An 11,121-nucleotide genomic window follows, 5' to 3' on the forward strand; every position below is an offset into this window, starting at 1 on the left:
TTTCATTTTACGATTCCATAATGGGTTGACGAAACTCTCGTATTGCAATAATTTCTTGTCTTTGAAGTGTTCATTTTTGTGTTGATTATCTTTTGATTTATGATAGTGGTTATAAATTGACATGAAAAAGGGAGGAAGGAGAGACATAGCTTGAACTGGGGTTGACTTCTGTTTATGATATAATTAGTTACTTGTACCACTCCTCTATGTCCTTCATGCATAACTGCTTCAAAGATTAGTAAAATGTCCTTTGCTGAATGTGATGTGGGAGGCACCAAGAAGTATTTGTTTTAATTTTGGAAGTCAATTATGGTTTATTAGTCAATTGTTTATTTTAGGTCTTAGTAATTAAATAATTAATTAGTATATTTATTTTCCCGGAGTCAAGGTTTTTGGGGTAATTCAATATTTGGGATTTTCCAAGTCATTTAGGATAAGGTTTTCATAGTCAATTACAATAAGAATTAGGGTTTGCCTATGTCAGTTAGAGTTAGGTTTTAGTTTTAGTAGTCTCTATAATCATATTATTGTATTCCTATGGGGAAGATCATGGTTTGATTGATTGAAAATTTTGCATGGTTTGGTTTTGACTACAACCAACACCAACCCTAGGTGCTGACTGCTAGAGGTTTCTCTCTTGCTTGGTGCGGACCCCTAAATTATCTATTCTTCAATTTTATTATTGCATCGTTTTGGTTTTTTTTTTCCTGCGGCAAAGGTCTATTCCCTTCATTGGTTATCTTGATTGTCATTATCATGTAGTTTGTGCAACAGTCAGTAAAACCTCCAACATGCTTAAGCTTCAAAGGAGTGAAATATAAACTTTTTTTCTTTCAATACAAGGACAAACAATTATATTAAGAAGAATTATGTGAGAGAACTTCAATACGTAAATGATTTATTACTCCAGGACCAACAAGTAGCCTCCCTTTATCCTTTATTATGGGGGGAGGAGTGTCATTTGAGCCAAAGCTCTTTGGATTTTCTTATCTTCTTATTTACAAGTGCCTGAAATAAATGAAGTGTTATGATGGCAGACGGTTATAAATTGGTTTCTTTATGTCATGTTTTTCTTATGATCTCCGGGCTTTTCTTCAAGCAAGAACTTAATATAGTAATGATATGCCTTGGAAGAGTTTTATTTATTTTTTTATAAATTTTCTAAGCAATAGTTTTGATGCTAATTATTTTGTTCTGATCTATCAGTTAAAGGCCCTAGGTATAGACAACATCTTGGGCTTTGATTGGCCAGCATCTCCATCTCCTGAAGCAATGATTCGAGCGCTAGAAGTACTGTATTCTCTTGGAGTGTTGGATGATGATGCCAAACTTACTTCACCGGCTGGATTTCAAGTGGCAGAGATTCCATTAGTATGTTGCCAATAAACTACGTTATCATGGTTTTTAATTTTTTATAAGCAATAAAATTTTATTGATGAGGTGGATCTATGTTTTCATGGTTGATGCGTATGATTGCTCATGTGTTTGATCCTCTACATTTTTTGAAAGTATTTTCCCAGTCTGCTGGACTTGGGGAATGAATGTGAAAATTAGTCTAAAATGTTGGCATGCCTGGGGTTATATTCCACTGTATCTTGCAGTAAAAATGTTCACCTCGTAGTTGTTATTACTGCATATTAGCCTCCCATTCCCAACACCCCCCCCCCCCCCCCCTGTATGTTGTTACGTATTCTCTTACAATTATTATGTTTTTAATATAGTGTAATCTGGATGAGCTTGTATTATATTTTGGGATGTGTTTGTTGTAGTAGGTTTGTTTCTGACATGGTTGATTTTTACCTTTTTTTCAGTTGATAAATTTAAAAAATGAAACTTGAATGTGTGTGTTGAAAATTTCAATGTAGGAACCAATGATCTCAAAAATGATCCTTTCTTCAAATGAACTTGGGTGTTCAGAGGAGATTCTTACTGTTGCTGCCATTCTCTCTATCCAAGTAAATTGTTTTACCCCTCTTGCCTTAGTTGATTCTAATATATTATCACTTTCTCTGGTTCAAGGTTTATATATGGTACACTTTGAATTTTAAGTGACAGACACAGGAAAAATGCTGTGACTGAGAAAGCCATGTTGGGCCTTGTCTGCTCTTTTCCTTCCTCTAATTATTTAGGAAGAGAAAAAAAACTGCAGGCCCCATGGGGTTGTCCCACATTGGTAGGGAGGGAGTTAAAAGGCTTTATCAAGTGTTAAGCTATCCTATTAGTTAGAGTACTGTTTTTGGTGTGGGCTTGTGTCTTACACTTAATGAATAATGACCCTCATGTGCTTCTCTTCTTCCTCTAATGAGAGAGAGAGATAAAAGAAGTATACTGTATTTTGGAAAGATATTCATTTATACAATCATACAACGGATACAACTATACATAGGTATATTAAACAGTTCAAGTAAGTTTTATTTCACATCTAACCCGTGTTATGGCAGTCCATTTGGGTGTCTGGGAGGGGAGTACAAAAGGAACTGGATGAAGCCAAGTTGAGATTTGCTGCGGCCGAGGTACTTGATTTAAAATTTCAATTTTTCTGGACAACACAACTTTAAAAATTCCTTTACCGTACCTCTAGTCTTCATTTACAAAAAAAAAAAAAATCCTTATTCCTCTGTTAGTTGTCAATTTTGTTTTATCTGTATGTTGGTCATATACTTTATCCTACATGCTTTGTTGTGCCAAGAAATCAATCTAATTTCTGAGTTTGAACTGCTGCACATTCAGTCAAACTTTTGAGCCCCACTTCCAAAAGAATACCCAAAAGGTTACGCCTTTTGAATGATCAAATTTGAATTTAAATTGAGCTTTCACAATCTATCTGAAATGATTGTCTAACATATAAAATTTAGAATTGTTCCATCTCATTGTTTGGTGCTTTGATGGGTGATGGTACTACTGATATCTACTCAATGCATCTTCCATTACTGGACCAATAATTTGTTTTTTTGGGGTTGGGGTGTAATATATGTGATATTTTTCTTTGCTCAGTAATGGTTGTGTAATGAATGCAGGGTGACCATGTGACATTCCTAAATGTTTACAAAGGGTTTCTTCAATCTGGAAAATCTTCACAATGGTGTCATAAGAACCATGTGAACTACCAAGCCATGGTGTGTCTCTGTTTTTAGCTGCTTTAAAAATTTTAAGAAATATTTTTTTTAATGGTAATTGTTATCACATGCACCTTTAGTTATTTGACCTTGACCTCACATCTCCTTCTTATTTAAGGCAGGAGGAGATGCTATTTGGTCCAAAGACCATTGGCCAATTGATGAAATGGTTTAATTTTCACTTTTCTTAGTTCCATGTGCGAATGTAGCTCTAAATTTACTTGATTTAAGTAGTATTACCTTGTGCACTTTGTGGTTGTGGTTTTGTTTATGTTGATATTGGTTTAAATGCTGTGCAGAAAAAAGTGATTGAAATTAGAGGGCAGCTTCGAAGAATAGCACAGAGATTAGGCATAGTCTTAAAATCTTGTGAGGGAGATATGAAGGTAACTTTCCAAGAGATTTACTGATAGAACAATGTCATACTTCCCTATAAAACATTTGTTTGCATTGCAGAGAAAAGGGCAGTAGAACCAACCATCAATTCATTTTTAGCCACTTGATAGACTACAACATGAAATCTTCTTTTTTGTTTCTCTCTATCCTTGTCCCATTGGTCACTGGAAGATGTCATGCTATTCATACTTCTATAGACTTAAAAGCTTCAGAGCTTTTAACCATTATTAGTACTAGCTTATAACCTGCACTATGCATGGTACCCATTTAAAAAATATATTTATATATATATATATATATTAGTACGAGTTTGGCTAAGTAGTAACATAATTATCTAAAGTTGGATGTAGAGAAGGCTTTTGATCATGTGAATTGGAGTTTTCTCATCCTTTTCTTAAGTGCTGTGGTTTTTTGAAAAGTGGAGGCAGTGGATCTTCTTTTGTTTATCTACTGTTCGTTTCTCCATCTTGATTAATGGCTCTCCTAGTGATTTTTTTGGGAGCTGTAGGGGGTTGAGACAAGGCAATCCATTGTCTCTATTGTTATTTGTAACTATCATGAATACAGAGGGTAGAATGTTGGATAAAGCTGTTAATGAGGAGTGTATAGAGGGATGTTCTTTAGTAATGTCTCATCTCCTCTTTGCTGACAATTCTCTCATTTTTTGTGACACTGATCTTGATCAGCTGTTGCTATTTCATATGGTGCTCATCTGGTTTGAGGCTGTTTCAAGTTTAAAAATTAATTTGGGTAAGTCAGAGTTAGTTCCTGTGGGAGCGGTTCCGAACATTATGCTATTGTTGGATGTGTTAGGATGCAAGCAAGGTTCACTTCCTATGAAATACTTGGGTCTTCTTTTGGGTGCTATCTTTGAAGAGAGGATGATATGGAATCCAATTTTAGAGGTGGAAAGGAGACTTGCGTGATGAAAATGTGTATATTTATCCAAAGGGAGGAAGAGTCACTTTAATTAAGAGTACTCTATAGAGCTTGCTTACCTATTTTCTCTCTTTATTTCCTCTCCCCGCAGATGTGGCTAATCGTATTGAAAAAATCCAGCAGAAATTTTTATGGGATGGTATGGGGGAAGGACTAAATTCAATCTAGTTAAATGGGTGACTGTTTGTATTCCTCCTTCAAATAGTTTGGGTATTAGAAGATTGATATTTTTTAATGAAGCTTTGTTAGGGAAATGGTTGTGGTGTTTATACTTTGCCTGGGCCATACAAGCTTGGGAATTGGAGTCCTTGATGACCTTTATGGATACCATTTATGGTACAGTAATTACGGGGATTGGGGAGGATAAGATGTGTTGGAAACCAGACAAGAAAAATGGCTTCAAGGTTGGTGTTTATTAACGACTTTGGGTGCTGGTGCTGGTGCTGGTGCTGGCGCTGTTACTAGCGATCATCCTTTCCCCTGGAAAATATTTTGGAGATCAAAGGCCCCTTTGAGAGTAGCCTTCTTTGTATGAACTGCAGCTTTGGTTAAAATTTTGACAACTGACAATTTTAAGGGATAGAAAAATAAGGATTACCAATTGGTGTCATATGTGCAAATGTAATGGTGAATCTGTTGATCACCTTTTGCTACATTGCCCTATTGCTGCAAACCTGTGGTCCTTGAATCTATTGAGCTTTTAGCTTTTTGGCAAGGTCGATACTTGGTATGGTTATATCCCCCATTGCTTGAAGTGGTGCATTTGGGGGGAAAGGAATAGCAGGAGTTTTGAAGATACTGAAAGTTCTATGCTTGACCTTATGTTGTTCTTTTTCAGAACCTTGTTGTACTGGTTGTCTGCCTTGAGGAATCTTTCTTTATTTTCTATTGTTGATTTATTAGATATATGCAATTTTTGTAACTGACTGTTTGCCCGTTATATCTCCTGTATACTTGGGTGACTCATTTTTCTGCTATATATATATTATTACTTATCACAAAGTAATTAGTAACACAGTCAATTCATAATTCATTCACCTAAAACTTCATCTATCTAGCATTTAAGAAAACCATCTGGCGATTATCCACATGAATCTCTCTTTCCTTCTGTTTTCCCCTGTTTTCTTTTATTTATTTTTAAAATAAATTACTTAGGCACCCCATTCAAATTAGAGGGGGGAAAATAGGAAAAGAAGAAAAAAAAGAATTGAATGATGGCATAGGATTGTCTTAACCCATTAAGGAAGTTCTCTAAAATAAAGTTATTTTATTTTTATTTTTATTTTTTAAATATGGTTATTTTAGGATGAAAACTAACATAATTACTAATTAGAATGAAGGGATAAGTTATAACAAATGAGATTATACTTCACAATTGCTTGCTAGTGTCAACTGTTAATGGCAATTCAGCATTCAAGTTGGTGGAAATCTAAAACCTAGAATGAAATTCAAATGATCTGAAAAGGATGATAACTGATCAATCTAAAATTTTCCTGTGATTCACTTGTTCTCGCAAGCAGCAGCATCCTTGATGGCGTTACCTTTTTAATAATAATAATTCCATCATCGTCATCTTCTCCTTATTGTATCAAGACCTTCAATTGTGCTTGGCAATAAATCAGTTTTTGAAGAGAACAAATCTGACAAAAGCCAAAAATGCTCAACCGAATGACTAATAGTAATAATCAAACCGAGTAAAATGATGGTAGGATTAATAATAGCTGGTAATTAGGTGGTATGCTATTAATTATTCACTCTCCAATCTCTAATCATTACTCTTGAAATGGAGAGGAATATTAAGAGATTAATTGAAGGGCATAGACCGGGGTTTTGACCAAACCTTGTAATTTTAGCCTATATACACGTGGCATATAATGTGCAATTTTAGGATTGCTAGTTGTTCTATTCAGCATTGGCTTTTCCTCATTTCCAAATTATTTTCTATTTAGAACTTAGAAATTGTCATTCTGAATAATTTAAAATTGAAGTTTGAAGATCAAAAAACCTTTTTTTGTCATATTCTGAGTAGTTTGAAATTGTTAATGTTCTATTGTCTTTTTCCTGTCCAGGCAGTAAGAAAGGCAGTTACTGCTGGCTTTTTCGCTAATGCGTGTCGTTTAGAAGTGAGTAATTTCCTTATCAGACTAACTATCAATGCACCTTGTTCTCTTTGGACATATGAATTTATGTTCATTCCTGTTAGTTGTAAAACTTCATTATTTCGGCCATTTCGTTTCAACACTTTTATGAGTGATCCCCCTGATAAATTTATGTTATTGTCAAAGGCATTCAGTCACAGTGGGATGTATAAGACTGTCAGAGGCTCTCAGGAGGTTTATATTCACCCATCGTCTGTGCTGTTCAGGTTTGTACAGAAACTGGTCTGATATTTGACTTGATACTGTATTAATGAACTTATGGTTTTTCTCTTTTTGGTTATTTTAATAAAGGGAAAATGAAAAATTTTATTTATTTATTTATTTTATGCATATTTTTTTAGTTGTACTATTATGTAGCAATTGAAATAAAAATATTCAAATGTCACCACATGCTTTTCACATGATAATTAGTTTTCCTGATCTTACACTGGAATCTAGTGCTACAGAGAATGGCTTAGGTAGGGACCTTGAATTTTGCTAGTTTTATCCTCTTTTGGTATAGGTTGGGTTGGGAAGCTCCCCATTCTTTTCTCGTGCATACTTAAATAATTAATAAAAGTTCAATTATGGAGTAACAGGAATATGCATTCCTATTAGAATACTTGCTTATGGCAACCTACAGTAAAGAGTAACAGAGGGCAATCAACACGCACTTAACTTATTTATTTTATCTTCTCAGAGATTGCTGCTATTTCGAGTACAGGGTAGTCATTTCTCATATATTTGCACAAAGGTTCCTCAATTTTTAGGAAGCTCTTTCACCCCATGGTTTTTTTTTTTTTCAATCGCACCAATAATTTTTGTATGTATCTATGTGTTCTCATTTGTTTTTGCTGTCTGATCCATGCTGCAACCCTATTGGCTGTTTCTCTTTTTATGTGCTTCATCCATAATGTATTATCATCTGATTTGTACATGTGTTGTGCACATGCTGTTATTTCATCTCAAATATGTGTTCATCATGCAGAGTTAACCCAAAGTGGGTTATATTCCATTCTCTTGTCTCAACTGATCGGCAGTACATGCGCAATGTCATCTCCATAGATCCTTCTTGGCTAAGGGAGGCTGCCCCACATTTTTACCAGCATCAACCACACAATGCTATTGGTCACTGACCTTGCTGTTTGATTTGCTTATGCAATGGATCAGGGGGAAGCTATTGGTATGGCCTAGATCAGTAACCTAGGAATTTCCTTGAAAATATATGTATTAATTTTGAGAACTCTAAATCGCCATTGTTATATTCATCTCTTTTTGATATATAGTGTGTAACATATAGGGCTAGTTGACATTGGTTTTAAGCTGACCTCTTGTTCATCATAAATATTAATTTTGTCCATAGTAGTGAGAATGAGGTTTGTGCGATAAAGTAATGGTAGTTTGAATGATAACCATATCTTTGGGTGATCCCTTCTTTTTTTCTGAGTGGAAATGGAGGAATTATTATTGCATTATGCTTATGTTTTTATGTGCTTTTTAACTGAGAAAGGGTGTTGGGGAACATATTTAGTAAATTGAGCAATGCTAACAATTTTTAAGACTCTTTTACTTGTTTGTATCAAACATTTGAAAAGTAGCAAATTGCCTTTGAACTTGAACTTGAACTCTATGTACTACACTTTTTAAGTATGAAGAATTGCAGGCAATGTAAATATGCATTTTTCCCCCAACTTTGGTTCGGAAAAATGAATTTAGAGCTTATATTTCCTTGAACCGGTTGATCTCTATCTTTTTGCCAGTAATGGTTTCAGCTCTTGTTGTTGCCAAGCTTCGGGGATGACCGATAACTGTTTGTTTGTTTTTATTTATTTATTTATTTTTTTAATATTATAAATTGTGTTGTTCAAGGTTCTCTTGTCCTGATCTAACTTCGATACATCCACCTACATCGTATAATATTTAGTCAGAACCTACTTCATACCTTAGAAAATTCCTTATGCACAATCTACGATCACCAATCAAATGGACTGTTTGTTCATTCGGTTGAATGCAAGTGTGGTAAATTAAATTAGTTTTGTGGCCTCGAATTGGTGTCCTATTTGGATTCATCGCCTGTTCACAGAGATTAGTGCCATACGGATAAGAAAAATTTAAGAAATCTGATAACATGTGCCAGTGCCAGTCGGTCAAGTCAAATTTAAGCAATCTGATTAGGTAGCTCGTGATCTTCCTCAAACGTGCTATAATTAAAAAATTAAATCAACTATGAGTCCCAACTTAAGACTTTGATTTTCAGAAACTAGGGAAGGGAAGGCAGGATAATTTTCCATTTACAAGTTGATAATAGTTTATCTTTACAATGAATTGGACAATCTTTAGCTTCTCATTCTACTTATTTTGCACCAAAAGTCTAGCAAGTATAGTGGTAAAAAGTAATAACTGAGTTTCTGGTCTTTATAGTCCTCATTCCTCTTAATGACCGATTCATGAATTGCACCAGAAGTCTGTTTGGTAGACAGGAATTATTAAAAAGAAAAACAAAAGGTTCATTGTCAATTGTTGGGCTGAATCTTATAATTACCGCATCACATGTTTTCAATAGCTATTTTAGTTAGTGAACAGTGGGATTTCCTCATTCTTAAGAACATTCACGCCAGCTAGGATTTCTTTGTTGTTAAGGGCATTCACATCAGCTTGTATAAAATTTTTTCTGATGTGGGTGGTTTTGAGAAATGATTATGTAAAATAGAAAAGAAGTAGGTTTTATGCTAAAATAGGTAGAAATTTTTGTATAAATTGATGCAAATGCTCTTACTTACTGTAGTAACAATATAAATTTATACAAGTTTATATGGACTGATCTATATATATAAATATATATATCTAAAAGCTGAAGCGTAATATTTATTGTTACTACGTTACAGTTGAGCCACATTTGCATTCATATCATTATATTTTTTCTTTCCAATTTTTCTATAATTGTTTTTAACATTTATTTTTTTTAGTATTTACAATTTTCCAACCTTTCTTCCCCCCCTTACATTTTCATCTCCCCACTACCCTCTATATTAATTTTACCCTTCCTCTTTCTCTTAATTTTCCTTTATTTTTGTCTTTTCTTATTCACATCCTCTTATAATAAATTTGTCACTATCATTTCCATTCTATGCATAGTATTCCCTCACAAAATGGTTGTCTCTCTCTCTCTCTCTCTCTCTCTCTCTCAATTTTTTGATGGGTATTATTTTATTTTATTTTTCTTGCATCTTTGCTTTAGGTTGATAATTTTTTATATTCTTTAAAACTCAACTTAGGGTTAATGCAGTTTAGTTTTGTTTTTTTAGATTTTTGTTGTATTTTTTGCTCTTTAATTATTAAATGTTATCCTAGTGCATTATACATAATTAAATATAGCGTATAAAAATATAATATTATTCTATTACATAGCATGATTCAGATAATTTGGTATTTATTCTATTACATAGCATGATTTTTTATAGTGCTCAATTCAGGTGTTAAATTATGAGACTTCACTAATTTTTGTTTACTTTAGTACTTTGTGGTGGCAAAGTATTCTTAATAGTTGTATTAGAAGTACTCTATAATGCCATTTATTTAGAGAAAAACAAAAGTTAGCCAAATGAAAATAATCAAATACATGACAAATTTTAGCTTTTGCAATTTTATTTTAATTATTATTATTATTTTATAACAATGCATATATAGAAATTTGATTCTTAGATTTTGCTAATAATTGTTTATTTGATAATATTTTTTGGGTGGACGAAATTACAATGTCTGTAAAGAAAATAACCTTAATAGATTATTAACAACAAATTGTTTTCCTAATTGGTCCACTTAATCATTGTTATGTTTTATTAATTTTTAATTACGTTTTTCGGTATTTTGGATTGTAGGTAGAAAAAAATAAGGTTGAGAAAGTTGGTTTAAAACTAAAAGAATTATTTCGAAATTTTATATTCTTTTTAATGATTCACAAAATGTTATAAATAACTTTTATTAAAAAATGAATATTTTGGTTAGCTTTTCTTTTGAATTTTTGAGAAAAATTGTATTGTTTTCATTTTGGTATGACAAAATTTATATTTATGATTGTTCCTATATTACATTTATGATTGTTCCTACAATAAATAAAAATATGATTACAAAATATATTACTCTTTATTAAATTAGTTTAACTTGTAAAAAAAAAAATTTAATAAACCATCATAAAAATAATTATCACGCGCAACGTGCGAGTTTGTGGCTAGTGTGAATAATTTTTGGAGTTGGATAAGTAAAATTTACCCTTAATGCTATTATACATGAACTGATGTGATTGCTTGATCATAAATAAAAAAAACTATTTATATACAAAAATTCAAATTTCAAACCCCCACTTTTTTCGTTGGGCAAAATGCTTATGCTTCATCTTTTCAATTAAGACTGTTCAGCTGGATCAACTGGACATGTGAGTCTCAGCATTAAATTAAGTTGTGACTTTTGGGGTTTGCAGTCATGAGAATTGATTCCTCCATGATGGCCAATTAGTCAATTACAGAATCAGAGTA

At 33.0% G+C, this 11,121-nt stretch overlaps 1 protein-coding gene across 5 annotated transcripts in view; it reads left to right on the forward strand.

Annotated features, from left to right (window-relative positions):
• Positions 1-8,153, forward strand: part of LOC126726123 (probable pre-mRNA-splicing factor ATP-dependent RNA helicase DEAH9) — a 36,039-nt gene extending 27,886 nt beyond the window's left edge. For 3 of the 5 annotated variants that reach the window (XM_050431242.1, XM_050431241.1, XM_050431245.1), the window contains 8 exons: positions 1,207-1,371; positions 1,866-1,955; positions 2,442-2,513; positions 3,018-3,116; positions 3,416-3,502; positions 6,521-6,574; positions 6,737-6,816; positions 7,578-8,153. In XM_050431242.1, the coding sequence (XP_050287199.1) occupies positions 1,207-1,371; positions 1,866-1,955; positions 2,442-2,513; positions 3,018-3,116; positions 3,416-3,502; positions 6,521-6,574; positions 6,737-6,816; positions 7,578-7,725 (795 nt within the window). In that variant the 3' untranslated portion in view covers positions 7,726-8,153. The remainder of the gene's footprint in view (positions 1-1,206; positions 1,372-1,865; positions 1,956-2,441; positions 2,514-3,017; positions 3,117-3,415; positions 3,503-6,520; positions 6,575-6,736; positions 6,817-7,577) is intronic. The other 2 variants (XM_050431243.1, XM_050431244.1) reach the window with 2 other exon arrangements.
• Positions 8,154-11,121: the final 2,968 nt, after the last annotated feature.

The sequence above is a fragment of the Quercus robur genome, chromosome 5 (assembly GCF_932294415.1).
Source record: "Quercus robur chromosome 5, dhQueRobu3.1, whole genome shotgun sequence".
In the NCBI taxonomy this organism is placed as follows: Eukaryota; Viridiplantae; Streptophyta; class Magnoliopsida; order Fagales; family Fagaceae; genus Quercus; species Quercus robur.